At 34.7% G+C, this 18,927-nt stretch overlaps 4 protein-coding genes across 4 annotated transcripts; 3 read left to right on the top strand and 1 right to left on the bottom strand.

The window, feature by feature from the left end:
- The first annotated feature begins 3,870 nt into the window (after positions 1-3,870).
- LOC144575219 (peroxidase 7-like) lies at positions 3,871-5,333 on the top strand. The gene is made up of 4 exons (XM_078325329.1): positions 3,871-4,152; positions 4,367-4,549; positions 4,641-4,803; positions 4,936-5,333. The coding sequence occupies exons 1-4, from the start codon at positions 3,871-3,873 to the stop codon at positions 5,331-5,333; spliced, it is 1,026 nt and encodes a 341-aa protein (XP_078181455.1).
- A 1,929-nt stretch (positions 5,334-7,262) lies between these two features.
- LOC144575103 (peroxidase 7-like) lies at positions 7,263-9,008 on the top strand. The gene is made up of 4 exons (XM_078325220.1): positions 7,263-7,700; positions 7,870-8,055; positions 8,236-8,398; positions 8,496-9,008. Exons 1-4 carry the CDS (start codon positions 7,449-7,451, stop codon positions 8,891-8,893), a joined length of 999 nt encoding a protein of 332 aa, XP_078181346.1. The 5' UTR covers positions 7,263-7,448; the 3' UTR covers positions 8,894-9,008.
- Positions 9,009-11,357: 2,349 nt separating this feature from the next.
- LOC144574541 (uncharacterized) lies at positions 11,358-16,925 on the top strand. Its single transcript, XM_078324507.1, has 7 exons — positions 11,358-12,278; positions 13,195-13,316; positions 13,796-14,458; positions 14,815-15,085; positions 15,530-15,683; positions 16,201-16,300; positions 16,568-16,925. The coding sequence occupies exons 1-7, from the start codon at positions 11,544-11,546 to the stop codon at positions 16,683-16,685; spliced, it is 2,163 nt and encodes a 720-aa protein (XP_078180633.1). The 5' UTR covers positions 11,358-11,543; the 3' UTR covers positions 16,686-16,925.
- A 190-nt stretch (positions 16,926-17,115) lies between these two features.
- Positions 17,116-18,513, bottom strand: LOC144574542 (uncharacterized). The gene has a single exon (XM_078324508.1). It carries the CDS (start codon positions 18,362-18,364, stop codon positions 17,321-17,323), a length of 1,044 nt encoding a protein of 347 aa, XP_078180634.1. The 5' UTR covers positions 18,365-18,513; the 3' UTR covers positions 17,116-17,320.
- Positions 18,514-18,927: the final 414 nt, after the last annotated feature.

Raw genomic sequence — 18,927 nt, 5'->3', positions numbered from 1 at the left:
AATAATAGAATATATTTTATGAATGATATCGAGATGTTTTTCTATCTTCTTCATTTTATCATTTTAAAGTTGAATGTAAAAAATAGTTCAATCAAATGAAATCTTTTTGTAAATATCGTAAATAAAGATAGTCAGAGGGACCGTTAAAAAAAGATTAAATCTATGGGCCATGGGCCTCTCAGCTGAAAAGAAAAGGAAATTTTAGAAAATATCCTTCTTTATAAAATTTTATAAAACGAAAATAAAATTATCAAACGAAAATATATTTCTTCAATTTTTTTTAACAAAATATCCTTATGAACTCCACTTTTTCCTCTATTCCCTTCCTTTCTACTCCTAATCCCTATTCACTCTCTTATATTTTTTTGGCATTTTCTCCAATTAGATTAATACTCTCCATTTAGTTATTTCGTTGTATTCAGTAGAAATGTTCGGTGACAGATATATATACAATCTTCATAATTCATACTATACACATAACTTGCAATGAATATTCAAACCATAGTTCAAAAGTATTATAGATTACGAGGCAATTTGGTCTTACCAGTCCATTTATTCATCTTGACAATATGTGGCTCTATACTTCAAATAAATTGAGGTTTAAACTTTAAATAAGGAGTGAAAACAGATTACAGAGTATTGATCGGATTGTGGTAAAACGGTAAAACCATATCCGTATTCGTCTTTATTTTCCAGATATTGGTACAAATTGGATACTAGACCGATACAAATATGAATTTAATAGAATATTTATTAAATAATATATAAATATTATTTAAAAATACTAAATTTCATAATATTTATCTAATTATAATGGTGAATTATATAATTTTTTTCATAATATATATTAAACTTTATGGTATATATCTACTATTTAGATACGGATAATTAAAATTTAAAGTCATATTTGTATTCCCATCCGTATTTGCACGGATATTCAGATATTGATTATTCGTATCTGATTTTCGAATACGGATCAAATACGAATTGGCCTCTACTTTAAATCCACAAAAGTTCAATGTCTAATATGTATATATTTGGAGTAGAACTAGGGTGCTCTTAAGCTCACCAAAATTTTGGTGAGCTTAACTCTAAAATTGATTTCAAATGATGAATCCGAACCGTTGAAATCCGCCTACCTTACGTGTGATGCATCTACATGTGAAATTTTTAAACATTCGAATTAATTTAGTATAAAGTCAAGCGGTCAAAATTAGAAGGTTAATAAATTAATTTTAGTGCATTCATTTTTTGAACGTTTTTTTACTATTTTTTTAGATATTTAGAAAATCACTTGATCTGAAAATTCTGGACCATCCAAAACAGTGATTTTCAATAAATCTAAAAAAATAGTAAAAAAATTTCAAAAAATGTAAAATTTGGTCTCTAAACACATATTAATATGGAGAACAAGATGAACGGTTCGGATCGACCGTTAGGATTTGAAAACTCGAATATAGAGCCGTAGCACAGTGCCAAATCGTAATATGCATAGTGCCATAGAGTCACTCTATTTGATATATTAGAACACTGTTTTCGACAACAAAGACTCACTTATAAATTATAAAATTAATTAATTAATTGAGCAGTGTTGACATTCTTCAGAAATACTTGAGGCTTGCCTATGGTCTATGGTACCGTTTTTATAATGTCAGCACTGCTCAATTAATGGTCTATGGTACCGTTTTTATAACACTAGAATGAGACAATGAGTCCCCTCAGTATACAGGTATCAGAAAACTCATTTTTGACCTCCTTGTAATGAGTTTAGTTTCTTTGGTTCTCCCTTGGATTTGTTGTTTCACTTTCACAGATGAGACCAGAGAAACTCAATTAAATTGGGAAAGGCGTTGGGCTCCTGTTATCTCCACAAACATTTGAGGCTAAGAGTTGTTCATACTTCATAGAGATTTGAAAGCGAGCAACATTATCTTAGATTTTGAACTGAACCCAAAGATCTCTGACTGTGGATTAGCCAGAATATTTAGTCCGAAGGAGCTCCAAGCAAATACCAATAGGGTGGTAGGAACACTACTGTTATTGTAAGTATGATGCTTACGTGTCAAAGAAAATATGTCCAACATTAATTACTGCATAAACAAAGAGCATAATACAACAAAAGCATCACTAAATTAACACTAATTAATTTATCATAAATGTCCAGTCTTTAAATAAGATTAACTTCACAAGAGTTATATCTTCATATGAGTTTTCTTCTTTTTAATCAGCCGTTACATAGGCCCCTGAGCAGAGGTGGATTTAGTAAGTGAATATGGAGGTCAATTGACTCTTATTTTTTGTATTTTTTTTTATATTAATGTATAATTATGTATATAATTTATAGTAAAATATCATGAAATGATAAAACTGACCTCTATTTTTCACATGAATTTTTTTTATGATTAATTTTCGTATATATTTGACTCCCATAGTTTGAAAATCTGATTCCCCTGCTCCTGCTCCTGCTCCTGCTCTTAAGTATATATGCATCCGAGAATCTTTTCTCATTGAAATCAAATTGGTGGGTTGCTTTTGGAGATTGTAAACTGCAAAAGGAATATGGGTTTTACCATAAGGAGACTTCCTCAACCTTCTTGGATATGCTGATATGCAAGGAGCTATATATTAAGAATAATTATATGAACCCCTTTTCAATCCCTTCTCTATCTCTACAACAACAATAGATAAATGTTCTACTATGGTTCCTCTTTCTTAATTTTGTATTTGTCCCGCGTCAACTTTTACAGGTATAAATATCTAAAATATAAGATATTAATACTTAAAAAATAAAATATTAATACTTTGATACATAACTTGTTATAATCATCTCTTTTCTACTCCTTCAATAGTCCTGCATCAACTTTTCTCTAATGAAGTAGTGGAGAACCTGCATCCCCTCATCAACCTTTTTCAATAGTCCCCACGTAACCTTCCTCTATTACTTTAATAATTTAATTACACTTTAGACACATCAAAGCACATCTTTAAACATCGAGAGAGAAGTAAACAAAATATGAGTTCTCTGATCAAGACAATTAAAAAAAAAAAAAATCAAACTGTAGTATAATTAGAGGAACATATCCAAGCTGAAAAATCAATACCAGGTAATTCTCATTTTTGCAAATTTTGCATTTGTTATTTTCTTTTCGAAAGACCAATATGATATTTCATACAAAGCAATTTAAGTTGCATTGTTGCATAACTTTGCATGAAAAATGTTATATATTATATCAGTGATATAACATTGTTGAATAATTTAAACAAATGCATATTTAGAGAAATCTAAAACATTTTTTTTTTCTCTCTTTCATTCTCTCAATTTGTCCTTACTAATTCAATGCCTTCCCACCGTACTTCCATAAATAACTTGAATTTCTTAAAATATAAAATATTTATTAAGGACATTCTATTTATCATAGTTAAAAATACATGCATTTCACAGACAGCCAAATAAAATAAAGATGCACCCAGTCATTGCAATCATTAGAATCATTAAAATCAAATCAATCAACTAATAAAATAAAACAATGGCCGATTTTTATTTTTTATTTTTTTTATTATAACAACGGGGATCTTTTAAAGAGATATCAATACTGGTTATTATAAGACAGGTGGTCGTCAAATTCTACATGCACATTAAATTATAAATAAAAATATGGACTATAGCAACATATAATCATATATCCTCCCAACGTGCAAGCATATCATAAACATAATGCTCCTCATGTCGTTAATTATTTTTTACCTCAGCCGCTCATTTCCAAATTCATGCATCCCACATTTTACTAGCTATAACACTACGTCAACTATAAAACCCCAATAAAACATCTTATCTTTCATACCTTCATTTCATTGCCATTAATTTCAACAATGAGGCTCTCATCTCTCTCCATTTGCATCCTTTGCTCTCTTCTCCTTTTTGCTCTGACTTGTACCGGTGATGATACAAGCAACACCGACAAACCACCTCCTTTTGCAGTGGACATGCCGGCTTATTTGCTCCCGGTTGACGGATTAGATTTTGATTATTATACAAAATCATGTCCCGGAATGGAAGGCATTATTTACAATAAGGTTAAGGAGTTATTTGCAAATGATAACAGTTATGGTGCTAGCCTCATCCGACTGTTCTTTCATGATTGTGCTGTTAGGGTATGTGATCATAATTAATTAATGTTAATTATCATTCTATTTATTATTTTCCAAGCGGCTCAATTTGGGTTCAACTAAATCAGTTTTTGTGCATAATTAAATATTTAATAAAGAATAAACATCAAATTTAGGTTGAAACAAACCCAAATTTAGTAACCTGAACAGTTCGATTATATATGCTGGTAATAATAAGTTACTGAATTTGTAATTATAGGGATGCGATGCCTCGATTTTGCTCGATCAGCCAGAGACAAGTGAGAAGTACGCAGGGGTTAGTAGAACATTGCGGGGCTTCGAGTTTATAAATGAGATTAAAGCTGAGTTGGAGAAGCATTGCCCCAAAACAGTATCTTGTGCCGACATCCTCAGTGCTGTTGCGCGGGACACTACCACTTCTGTAAGATACAAATACCAGTTGTTCAATTTTCTTGCAAATAATATAACATAGATTTTTTCCATTTTAATTGTGAAATTTATTTAATAAATAGGTGGGGGGACCGTATTGGCAAGTAAAGTATGGTAGGAAGGATGGCCGCATTTCACTAGCAAAGGAAGCGGAGGCGATACCGATGGGGCGTGAAAGCATCACTGAGCTCATCCAGTACTTCCAATCAATGGGTTTATCTGCTGTTGACTTGGTAATTCTTTTCGGTACGTAAATACTTGAACTTGATCTACTGACAAAACAACTTACTTTTTTTCTAGTAATTATATAATATAATTCCATAGTACACTTTTCTCTTATTTGAAAAATAAGTTGCTGCTTTTCTCATAAAATTCCAGGAGCACACACCATTGGATACAGCAGCTGTTCCTCGATCCATTACCGACTCTATAATTACCAACGGCCCGGGAATTGTGACCCAACAATTGACCCGCAATATGCGAACTTTCTGACCCGCTATTGCCAGGACCCTACGAAGAAGATTCATCTCGACCCGACCACACCAACTCTTTTTGACAGTGTATATTACCAGAATCTCCAGAAAAACATGGGCTTGTTAGAGGCTGAACAGAAGTTGATTGTTGACTCGAGGACGGGTCCTCTTGTAAGATCCTTAGCAAATCAGCCTGATTTATTTTATATGCAGTTTCGTGCGGCCATGGTCAAGCTCAGCAAGACACTGGTTCTCACTAAGGATGAAGGAGAGGTTCGCCTCAATTGCTCTGCTGTCAATTGAGGATCTACATTAAAACTAAAGATGTAGGATGGGTATTTTTGTATTAAATTTAGCTTTTTTCAACTTACATTTCTTACCATGTTGAGTTCAGTAAAGGTTACTACTGGACCACTGGTAAATTTACAAATATTGTGTAAGCAATAGAGAGATCTAGCCACTTCTTGTGCTATTAATTCAGGATCAAGGTCTAGTTAAAGATATCTCAAGGAATTATTAATTGGATTGCGTTGTACTATGTTTACTTTTTGTTGTACCATGTTGAGTCTTGTATCAGAAACTTATGAGACCACTGGTACACAAACAATGAAAGAATTTGTAAGTATGAATTTGCAAGCGTTGTGTCATTGCTCTGTTAGAAAATTCTCTGCACTATTTTATTTATTTCCCAATATAAGATATAATTAACGTATCTTTTTTTTAAAATAAAACAACTGGCATGTCAATTGCAAAGATAAATAAAGAACAAGAAACCTACTAACCATTTACTAAACAAACACAGACACAATCAAACAGAAATCAGAATAAAATCAAAATCAACAAAAAGATTATTACTAAGAAAACACAGCTATATATATAGTATACCATACTCTCTGCAACCCAAGTTATTTTGCTATCCTTAAAAGTACACATCATCTTCCAGAAAAATTAATTAGTTCACACAAATGTAAATTAGTTTTGAAATGTTTTTATTTTGAAAAATATTGGCAGAGGTTATCAATTTTAAAGTTATGATTTTATGAAAATGTTATACACCGGGTTTGAATATATGGAAAATCTACCCAGCCCGAAACCCGATATGGTACCTCCTTACACATTGACCTTGTGATCATAGATGAATCTGCTCAAAGAGATTAACATATTTGAGAAAATAATTATAGAAACTAGCTAGAACATAATAATTTGGAGGGGAAGTAGCTATCCTTGATCCGATGAGTTATTATTTAATCTCTCGTTCATAATCGTTAGTTTTTTAAGGGCAAGAATGTAAATTTTAATAATAGATCAACTAATATATTATTTCTGTACATCAACTAATACATAAAATTGACCCCAAAAAAAAAACTCTTTTCAATAATAAAAGAAAGTTATTATATTTTTCCAAGTTTTAGATTTGACCTTAAGATGTATATTAAGACACCAAATACATTAAAATTTGAATTCACACTCGAATTACCTATTAGTTAATAGCTCCTGCATTTTGGAGGACAAATCCCAAATTAAAACAAATTAAAAAGCAAAATTTCTGGCATTAGTAAGCCCTTTATTCAGGATCGGCCCAACTTTTCACTAAGCCCAAAACTGAGAATAAAGCAATCGAAAACAAAATTATTTTTTCATTTCACAAAATGTAGGCCACAACATCTTTCCCTTAAAAGCTATATAATATTTCTCATTTGACAAAATGTAGGTCAAAATGGAATCCCTTATTTGTTTCGTACACAATCATATAACGTATATAAACAAGTGCATTGGTCAAATTTTATCTATATATAATAACCTTTTTCATTTTAATATTTGTTCGAAAAAATGCCGACGAACAAAATAGTATAAAGTTACAATTATAGTTTATATATTGAATTTTTTAAGATATATGTTTCGTCTCCTGAGCTACTTTAAAAAATGAATTCTGACAAACCACACTCATATGTCGTGCTTGCCTGTTAAATTCTTTTGCCATGCTGCTCCTCACGTTGGATACCTCTCTGTGGAAAAAAATAATTAAAGTTTGCTTTGACACCCCTAAGAAACTTAAAAATAAGATCTAAATCCATGAAAAGGGAACATGATCCATACCAAAATTTTCCACCTATTGTGAAAAAACAAGGATTAAAGGGCAGCTTGGACATGCATGCAAATAAGCTGTAGTTTGCAATGGCTGGTAAATTTATGATGTTTTGAAAGTATGTAAATAAGCTTGGAGGATAATTCATGAAATTCCCACCCAAAAACAATAACAATTATATTTTATGATAAGAGAATAATTCTTCCCTTTTTCTTTTTGGAGAAAAAAAAAAAAAAAACACAACATGCATGCATGTATTACAACTAATACTAACTATAAAATTCTCCTTCTCTATTAGTCATCCAAACCCTAATTAAGAACAAAAGCTAGACATGGCAAGAACAATGGGTCTCCTACACCTTTCTCTCCTCCTCTTCTCCGCCTTCACCATTGCTGTTGCTGACAATAATGACAATACCCCGGCATATCTGTTGCCTGTCTCTGGATTGTCCCATGATTACTACAAGAAATCATGCCCCGATATGGAGGCCATCATCCAGAGAAGTGTTCAAAAATTACTAAAGGAGGACTATACCTGTGGCGCATCCCTCCTTCGTCTCCACTTTCATGACTGCGCTGTTAGGGTATGTATGTAAGATGATAATATCTCATGTATTTAATTGATATATATACTTTAATTTAGAAAAATATTTACAGTCCAGGAGTATACCTTGTTTAGCCTCATCATGAATTTAGTTAAAATTATATCATATGTTTAGCCTCATATTTACAAAATTGTTGTTTAATTTGTAGGGATGTGATGCTTCAATTCTGTTAGACAATGCACAGAAAAATACTGAGATGTATGCAGAAGCTAGCAAAACTCTGAGGTGTATTGAAATTATTGATGAAATTAAGGCCAGCTTAGAGGAAAAATGCCCTAAGACAGTATCCTGTGCTGACATCCTCACCACAGTAGCTCGTGACGCCTCTAATATGGTACAATAAAAATTAATATATTTTAACAAATTCAATTATAGTTTATGCACATGATCATGCAAGGAAGTATAGATATTGTTGGGTAAAGATATATTCAGAAAATTCAGAGAACACACATATATATCTTGACGACATTTTTAAGTCTTCACGATCTGATATTCTGATCATTTTAATGAACAGGTTGGAGCCCCGTACTGGTTGCTAGAATACGGAAGGAAGGACGGTACCATTTCCATTTTGGAAGAAGCGAATGCAGTCCCCTCGGGGAGGGAGAGCATGACTGATCTTATACTCTTCTTTCAGTCCATGGGCTTGTCACCGGTCGACTTGGTATCCCTTCAAGGTTCGTTGCGGAATCATTTTAAATTTATGTCACATTTCAATCAATTGAGTTAGTTAATTAATTTGTACAAATATTTTGCATATTGATTTGTTTTCAGGAGCACACACAATCGGCAGGGCCAGTTGCAAATCATTCGGGCAGAGGCTTTGCAACTACCAGGGAACAAAAGATGCAGACCCCACCCTAAACAATCAATTCCTGAATTACCTAAAGAGAATATGCTCGAAAGACACAGTATACACCGACCTCGACCCGACCACGCCGGCGGTTTTCGACAACACCTACTACAAGAATATTCAAAACAACATGGGTCTGCTCGAGACCGACCAAAAGATGTGGGTCGACTCTAGATTGGGCCCCATCGTCAAAGCCTTAGCAAATCAGCAAAACCTTTTCTACTCGCAATTTGGAGCTGCTATGGTGAAGGTTAGCAGGAGCAATGTACTAACAGGGAATGATGGTGAAGTGAGGATCAAATGCTCAGCTATCAATTAAGGGGTGCATGGGGTGTTTAAATTAATTGATGTATACTTGTATCTATATTCTTCTTTGTTTAATTTGGTCCTTCTATTATTTTTGTTCTAAAAGTTTACTATGTTTTTTTGGCCTTAATTAAGCTGTGGTGTTTAATTACTTGATTGTGATTAAATGGCTTATTAGTCTTGAGTTATTCTTCATTAAAGTGGGGGTGCCTAAGGGAGACTACATGCTCTTTCTTTTGCTGTGAACATATGTAAGATGAATTGAACCGATTCATTGAGTATATATTATATATCTGCTTTGCGTAATTAGTCTTATATTATCATTCTTGGTTCGATTGTTGAATCATTTATGCAATGCAAATTCTGAATAAATGAATAGTAAGGTCCCAATCAAATAAAACAAAAATGAAGTGCATCTTACATGAATCAGGGCCTTCTTCAATTATCAAGTCTTTTTTCCTTGTACATATATTTACTAAAATCTCATTTTCAATTTTCTAATAGGAATTGATTATTCACGATCAAACTAATTAATTTTGACAATTATATATAAAAAGCCGCATCAAATTAACACAGTTAAAAACAAAAAATTACTTTCTGAAAAAAAATACAATTAAATTATTCATAATTTAGGTAAACCATGTATTAAATTTTGGTGATTTTTTAGAATTATTTAGCCGCAATCTAATATAATATAACTGAATTATTAGTTTTTAAACGCTACACAGATAATTAATTCCTTTTCAAATTGCATCAAATTAACATTATACATGACTTCAAAACTTGTCTTTGGTCTAGTGGCAAAGACACATAAGTCATGTTCGGCAACAAGGCTTTAGCCTCCTTAGAGTAGCTTTAGCTTCCTTAGTTGCTTAAGCTAGCCGAACAACAATTCCTTAGACAAGTTTAGAGCACCTTTCTTAAGTTTCCTTAGAGCAAATTCTTAAGCCAATAAAAACTCAGGCTTAGGGAAAAGTGTCTCCTTAGAGCTCTTCCTTAGTACCTTTATATAGTTTAAGTTTCATTACTCTAAGCCTTTGTTAGCCTAATATCTCCTCTTTAGCACAGCTTAAACTCTTAAGCTGCAACACTCTAAGCTTCGTTACCGAACATGACCATAACTCTCATATGGGAGGTAATGGGTTCAAAACCCATAAAATGAGAAAGTCTTCTATATTAAACATAAAAGTTTAAAATGCATTAGGTGACTTGACTCCTAATTCATATTTTAAAACATTATACATGATTTATCTAAATTACAAAAAATTACGCAACATTTAAAATTTTACGTATTGATTTATCTTTTTCTTAGCATTTGATGAGAATTAAAGTCAATTCACTCACTCCGACACCGAGTTTGAACATGGGACATCTCACACGTACATATCCTGTATTTGTTAACAAGATTGTCAAGTAATTTTATTTCATCAGAATGTCTAAGTAAACATTAACAACATTTTTGTGTCTCGTTAGATGAATTGGACAAACTTCATGTAGGCATTTTGTGTTCAATGTAGCAAATCCGGACATTTAAGAGATTAAACGAAAATGAAGAAAGAAGATGCACTAATTTTGGTCCAAGATTCGCTGCAATAACCATTGAATTATTCAAACCTTATCCTTCCAAAATTCGTTGATGTATTGTACTCCATTAATTTTCTGCGGAAATGAAATATTTTGAAATTTCAAGACAATTTACATCAATTATGTTGTAAACATATATATAGTTTGTTTATTTATACCAAACTAAAATTCGAACGAGTCACCGGCTATGCGAGGTCCAGTAACCATCAGACATAATTTATCGAATTCATAGCAATCCCTTTCTGGATCGGGTTGGTTGTAAACGAAGGCAATTAATGCTAACAAATATGCAACAGTACAGTACATAATTTACGGCCCAAAAATGTGGTTCTCTTTCTAGAAGTTCGGGTAAGGATTTGAACAGATCATTTTTTACTTCATACAGCACATGAATTATAAAATTAAAACAGCACTTTATATAATTCGTCAACTGCCTAAAATCTAAACAGCTCCGTTAAATTTACCCAAAAAATCAAACAAAATACCAATACAACGTTCCAAAAACCTCCCTTAACGCGACACCTCAACGATTTATTTATTTATTTTGATGTAACTCAACGATTCTTGCGACTCCTTCCCAAAATGTAGTTCCCTTTCCAAACGAGACCAAATTTCCAAACCCCGATCTGGGGCCCACATGCAGCGCAACGAAATCTCAACACACCGGTGGACCTGGCGCACTTAATTCTTCTCCGTACAAACGGTTACAGACATTTCGCTACCTTCGCCTTTCCCTCCTCTCATGAATCACGGAAGACTTACCCTCCACGCGGTACATCAGATAACCAGTGAATGATTTGCGGGTCCCATAGATAACTGTAGAATCTCTGAGAGTTCCACGTGGCATCTTTCCTTGTACACCAACTGTTGTGCGTCGAAAACCTACACTAACCTCTTTCTCTCTTCTCAGAATAGCAAACAACAAATCATTTCCCTCTCTCCTTATCAACCTCTCCTGTCACTTCCTTTACATCTCTCTTTTTTTTTCCCTTCTGTCTTTCTCTCATGCTTACAATTTTTGTCTTATTATCTTTCTCTCCAACTCTGTTTTGAATTTTTTTTTTTTTTTTTTTGCACCGATGGCATCCTCCGTGGCCAGGATGCCGGGCGACGACTGGCCAGGGTTCTTTGCGGGGTCACATGCTAAACATCTCAAAAAGATTCACCTCCCAAAAATCTCCATCCAGCCTACCACCCAGTCCCAATTCTTCCAATCCCAAAAACCGAATTCAAATTCAAATTCAAATTCAAATTCAAATTGCCACCCTGAGCCTGACCATGATGCCGAGTTTGTCTCACCACCGAGCAAACGTCACCAGCACTCCCAAAAGATTCTCGACCGTTGGGCTGCGCGCCAGGCCCGTGAGATGATCACGACGATTGAGCGCCAGGCACATGAGGCCGAGCTCTCGGCTTTGTCAAACACGACCCAGCCTGTGTCGGCCCGGGCTAGACGCTTCTTGCATCGGCGCGTGCCCTCTCCTACTCCCTCTGACATGTCAACCTGTAGTGCACCTGCGGTTGCATGTGGGGACGTGCCTCAGACGGTCCGAGCCTCATCCTTGATCCAGATGTGGCGTGACCTGGAGGCATCGACGCCACGTGACATGTCAAGTGGTAAGCAGGAGAATGGGGCATGGGGAGATGAAAATGACGTGGTCACGAACAAGAGCCCGATGTTGAGGCCGGCAGTTAGAGGGAGAGGAGAGATTGAAGAGCTGGTGGCAAGGATGGAGGCAGAGAGGAGAAGAGAGGTTGACTCAATTGCTGAGCGTCGTGTTGTTTCGCAATTCCCAAATCGTGGCCGCCTTCAGGTAAAATTGATTTTGGTTTAAGTTTATTGGTTTTTTCTTTTCCAAATTAAATTTTTTATTTTTTTTTTATGGTTGGCAGCAAGTTGCCGTCAACAAATTTTATAAATAATAAAAAGGTTGTAATTACAGATAGCTATTTATTATTTACACTCATAAGTAAATTTAAGTAAAGCTAAAGCTATGAAATTAGAAAATTTTCATCCACAAATTCACTTCGAGGACCGTATCCGATACCAGTCTCTCTTCCTCTCGTCGTTTTCCCGCAAAGGTCCTCCTATTTCTCTCCCTCCATAGTGCCCACGATCCCGCCACCCAAATAGTTCCCCACTGCACTTTTTCCGTCGTTTGTAGACCCCTTTTTCCTTTATTCCAGACCTCTGTTATGTTCTCGCCGCCCATGAAATTGATTTTGAATTCGGCTAGCAATTGAGTCCAGAACTTGATCGCATATGCGCAACTCCACAATATATGGTCCCGGGTTTCTATTCTAATTGAACTACAAAGATGGCATCCCTATTGGACCGTGCACCCACGATATGCCATGACATCCTGAGTGAGGATCTTGTTCTTCAGCAAACCAAATTAAAATTTTAGATTTGTTGGTAATTATATTGGCCCTTTTATAAGCATTGGTATATAAAAATTACTCAAATTATAAAGAACTAGTTTGTTATTTTGGATTTGGGGAAGCAAACAATCCAATTGATTGCTTAACTGGGTAGATGCTTTTCAGTTCCACTTTGCTTCTGTCAGAGAATGGAAGTCTAACATTTTTTTTATATATAGAATTTTTTTTTGGTACAGAGTGCAATTATTTCTTTAGGATTGCTATTGTCACTATGAATTACTACTATGATTAAACCAGTTAAATAGCTGATGCACAATTTGATGTTTTGTTTCAATTTATCACTCACAGTCAATTCTGAAGCTTAGGTTCTTACGCCGAAAAATACCAGCCCAGGAAGAAACGCGTTCCCTATCATTCAAGTCAAAATTACAGCAGCCACAAAATAGTCCGAAAAAGAAAAATCCCACAAGGTACTGCACTCACTACATTATAAATTCACATCTATATCACATGTAAAAATGTGTTTTTTTTTTTTTTTTTTCAAAATCACACAATTTATCCAGAGTAATTTTGTGTTCTTTATTTTCTTGAACCATAATGAATATTATTTAAATTTTCAGCTATGTAACGAGTACAAATTAATGATAATAAGTTGTATAGAACACACAAGGTTCACCTTTTGGTTCATGACCATAACATATTCCATTTTTGTTTCATGAGCATTTATCATTTTAACAACTAAATCTATTTTTGTGTGTTGTGCACGTCTTCTTTTCTTTCTTTCAGTTTCCATTTTTGGGGGCGGTGTAGATGGGATGGGATAGGTGGTGGTTATGATTTGCATTTACATGTTTCCTTCAATAAAGTACATCTCTTTCAGATACTTGTATTTGAAGGCAAGTCTGTGACAATTTTAAAAAAAATGAATAACTGTTTTCTAAAATTTCAGACAAAAATCAGAACCACCGCATTGCAACAATGTCCCTGCAACATCCTATGAGAGCAGTACAAGCTCGAACATTGATCAAACTGTTGACTCAACTGCTGAATCCAGTCAAAGGTCAGAATTTTCCAGAGAAATCACAGAAATCAAACACTGCAGTGGTGATATAGCCCCAAAAGACAAAAATAAAGAGGAAAATCACTACCAAGAACACATTGCACCTACCAATTCAGAAATTTCAAACAGCAGATACTATGAAAACGAGGACCACTACCAACATTGTCCCCACCCTCCTGCTGACCTGACAGAAGGTTCTGTTCCTAGTGAAGCAGGCGGTCTAGACCATCCTGCTGATGTGGCAGCAAACTCTTTTCAAGATAACAGCTTGTCAGAGCTCAATTCTCCTTGTTCTGGCGAGCAAGAGGAAAGCAGGTGCGTCAGCATGGAATCATCATGGGATGAGAGGAACCTATGGATCGGCAGCGTTGATTGGCAGCGTTCGGCCGAGTCGACCACTCCAATTAGTTGGCACGGCAATGTGCTCCCAGTTGAAGAACTCGGGGCCTTCCCATGGTCTTGTGACTCACCCAATTCATGGCGGGCCCTCACTACTCGTGACACCTTTGAGAACATTTCAGAAAATATAGATATTCATGATCTTCTTGAGAGGTTGTTTTTTTATATATATTTATTTATTTATTCATTTGCATTTTTTGAGGGAAAAGGTAAAAATTGTTTCTGACTGTTACTGGTACATGGTATGTAATTGCTGTATCTGCCAGTATTGACTTGTTACCATAGTTTTGCAGTCTCACTCTGTTTTTGGTTTGTCTTTTTACTATGGTAGGTTTTGCATACTCAATGCCTTTAGTTTTCCCTGCTTTACTTTTTCGGGCTAATTCATGTTATAATAGAACATAAATATAAGAAATTAACAAAAAGCTGACATCTAATCTTGTTTCAGTACAATTTAGAAGTTGATTGGCAAATGAATTCTGAACTTAACTTGCATGGTACATGTGCAGGAAAAGAGTGACAACCTCCCTTCAAAGTGATTTCTGTACCAAAATGAATCGGTTGATCTTATCAATTTTGCAACGGCAAGACCAGTACAATGTTGATGATAATTTCGGTGAAGAGTATGCAGCAAGGCCATACTGGAGGCAAAAATACGAGCTGAACAATGCTGACCAAATTGCTACTGCTTCTTCCTCCCTCGTACCATTTCAGTACAATAATAATTCAGAGAACTGGCGGATTACCACATTTACTAATAATGTTTCCGACAATTCAGCGGTGAGATTTCAATGCAATTTTGTTCATCTAGCTGCATCTAACATCCATACAGTAGAGTTCAATGCCCCGTGTCTTTCATGTCTCAATCGTGCCTCGCACTGTTTTTGGATGGTCCACAATCTTCTGAAAAACAGTGATCTTGTACCTATCTAAGAAAATAGTGAAGTTTCTAAAAAAAATATAAAATTTGGTATTCAAGCACATTTTAATATAGAGATTATGTTGAGCAGTTCGGATCAACAGTTTGGACTTTGAAAACAAAGATAAGGATGTGAGGCATGAAAGACATGAAGCATTTGAACCCTGCCCATGTCCATATATATACCAGACATTTCATGATCCGACTGAGCTTTGACCATGTTTTAACATCTAACTAACAATCAAGTTCTTAGTTATTTTTCTGCCAGAAAATTTGAATTTAACAAGTTATTTCAACTTGTGCAGGATGTGGAATCAGTGGCACAGATAAAAACAGATATGGAACAAATTCATGATGAAATAAGTGAATTGAGGAAGTTGGTTGAGAGTTGCATGCAATGGCAATCCAAGTTGCATGAATCTATCAAGATCGAAGTCTCCAATGCCGTCTCTCAAACAGGTTTTGAATAGCAGATTTTGCCATCTGTCACAATAACACTTTTCGGTTTATCTGGTATTATGAAAAACACACTACATTATAAAAATCTGTTTCCCAATATCCGGTCATGAGAAACAATTGACAAAAATAATCTATATCTCTAATGCATCAAGTATCCCTTATTTTAATATGAAATGTTGAATGAAAATATTTTCTGTAGTATCAATAAAATTTCATTTTAGAAATTCCATAATGACTAAAATGAACAGTTTTCTTTCTAAATTTCACAAGCAACACAAATGTATAACAAATTACTACAATAGAGTGCATTTAGTATAAAATCAAAATGCAAAAATATCATTGGCTTGTTTTATTATGTCCGTTGATATTTTTACCTCTTGATCTTATCTCAAATGAACTCCAAATTTTACAATATTTGGTGAACAAGCACTTGTCATGGTTATCATATATGTAGTTAAACATCTTGGATTAATCCTTTGTTAAAATAATCATTTAATAAATGATCTTATAATGTCAGTTGGAGGTCAAAGCATTGCAATTAATGCATGTTCAGCATCAGAAATGAAAAGCAAATGCGGTATCTGCAATGACGCACATATCGACTCCCTTCTCTATAGGTACAATCGTACATGTTTGTACTCCTAAATGCCACACTAATGCATCAGATCTTATTTTCTCAATTGATACAATTACTTTTTAGGGTTTAATATATGTGACCAAATAGTATTAAGTATCGTGAATGCACAAGAATAAATGATATATTGCATCAAAGAGGGTATCCATGTAAATTAAATATATATTTGGATCAAAATGAAGTGCATAGCTACTGCAATTTTACAAATTGGCCACAGTTGTCTCTGTAATTATGCTTAAATCTTCATTAGGTGTGGGCATATGTGTGCTTGCTTCAAATGCGCAAGAGATTTGCAACTGAATGGTCATAAATGCCCAAGTTGTCAATCTCCAATCGAGGATGTAGTTCGAGTGAATCCAAACTTGTAAGATTAATATATATACAGATATTTCCTTTTAATTTTTTTTTTTAATATATTGAGGTTCCGTGAAGCCCCTGTTATTGGAAGGAGCACTAACATATGTTAACCTCAGTATTATAATCAAGGGCACCGAATGCTGCTGATTAATTGTAAAGATTTTTTTTTTTTCTCTTTTTTGTTTTTGTTTTGTGTTGATAAAAGTTAAGATGTACATGGGTAGATAATTTATCAAGAAATTTTGAAGTCATACTTTCCTTGGGTCTTGGAAATTGGAACTTAGCTTTTTTCTAATCATTTTAAAGTCATTTGGTTTGACGGTTAATAAATTCATTTTGCTTCTTAAGAGTTCGAAGAGAACCAAACAATGAAATATTCAAACGTACAGCTAGGAGAAAAAATTTTCTGATGCTATTTATAAGATTCCTCAAATTATTTTTACATATGTAAACTGCGTTTGGTATATATCAGATGAAATTCAAATAAAGCGAGAGAAAAATATAAAAAAAAAATGAATGTTACAATCCTAAATATCACGGCAGAAATTCACATATATTTATAGCTATACATTCAGTCAAGGATAAAACTATATATGATACACAGAGAACATCAGATAAAATTAATTAGAACAAATCACTATTTTAGTCATCCACTCTGCGCCTCAACCAGTGCTTTGAGTTCCTCCCTTGCCTTCATAATAATTACTTGCGGTGCAATGCAAGCCGAAGAATGCGAAGACCGCATGGATGATGCATCTGATACCTTCGATGACGATGAAATCCTCGAATTGTTTGACCGCCGGCTTGACATCTCATATGATGTCTTGCTAGTATTGATCCTAGATGAGCTGCTCTTCTTTTTGCGTCGACCAGCCCTGCGGTCATTTTCAAACACAAATGCTGAATTGATCGGCAAGTCTGTGTCGTTTTCGCCGCTGTCTATCAACTCCATTGGTAAGTCGAAGTATGACGAATTACCATGTCGTTCATTCCAACAATCAATAATGATGTCAGAAGAAACAGATGACAATTCGAATCTCTCAAGAGACGCTACTTTTGATATGACACTCGGTCGGGAAGGAGTAGCATTTGCGTCGAAATCAGGTTTGTAGAAATTATCTCTGTATATATTATCACTTTCAGCACTGTATGATGATAACTGTGATTCTGACCTCACCGGCATTGGTTTCTTCTTGGAGAGGCCAGGCAGGTACATGCAAAATGCATTGCACTTGAAATTACCAGCAGTGCTTGCCTTAGGTGGCTCGAAACCACTGTCATTTCTGTAATCGTCGGCGGAGTCATGGGTGGACTTATCGATGAGTGGAGCACCGCTACCTAACCTCTCGGTGTTTGCCTTTCTTGAGATAACATCCAATGCATCAGATGGCTCAGACGACCGTCCCTCACCGCATGACTTGCTCCTGGAGAGAGTTGAATTAGAGCTAGAAATAGGAGACAGGTGCGGGTTGCTCCGTGTTGGATCCGATGGGTGTTTCTTGTACTGTCCTGGTGGTCTTGGGGGAATGCCAAATGTCATGTGATCATTATGAGGGGATTGGTTTGAGACAATCGGTGGCGACACCGGTTGCATTATGAAATTTGTCGGTACAATCGGGATTGATACCGGGGTGTCTTCGTCAAGCTGCCCGAACTGACTCATGAAAGGAGGATCTATATTTATTTGCATGAATGGTATATGGCTGTGTTAGGAGAGGGAATAAACGAAGGAGGCATTCTCTTGTTAGCCACGACTATATAGAGGTTAATTTGAAGTTGGAAATTTATTTTGTTTTCTTTTAATTAATTATTTTCTATGGATTGAGACATAGGTGGAGAGCACGGTTTGGGGTCAACTCAAGTTTGTTCTTGGCACGTTAAATCAATGAACTGTAAGGATATGTTACCTAATAGGTCATGCTTTATAAAGAATTTATTAGCTATATATGGTTGCAAGGATATGTATATATATATATATATATCATATCCATTAATTATCATTAAAAAAATATTAATTAAAGTATATTCACAACAATTTGTTGTATCATTTGCAGCCGACAAGCAAAAAAATTGTTCATTTAATGCATTTTTTTTTCCTAAAAGAAATTAGCAAATTACCTATATATCTTGATAAATAGATGCACAGTATATGCTCAAATATTACTCAAGATAATATCCCATACAAAAGGTTAGCCGGATTAATTATCATATATTCCACTTGATAATACAAAAAAAAGTACTTCACAGAAACGG

This window comes from Carex rostrata, chromosome 23, assembly GCF_964058835.1.
Source record: "Carex rostrata chromosome 23, lpCarRost1.2, whole genome shotgun sequence".
NCBI classification, from domain to species: Eukaryota; Viridiplantae; Streptophyta; class Magnoliopsida; order Poales; family Cyperaceae; genus Carex; species Carex rostrata.
The sequence above is the reverse complement of the archived record's forward strand: the minus strand, read 5'-3'. Positions and strand labels throughout refer to the sequence as shown.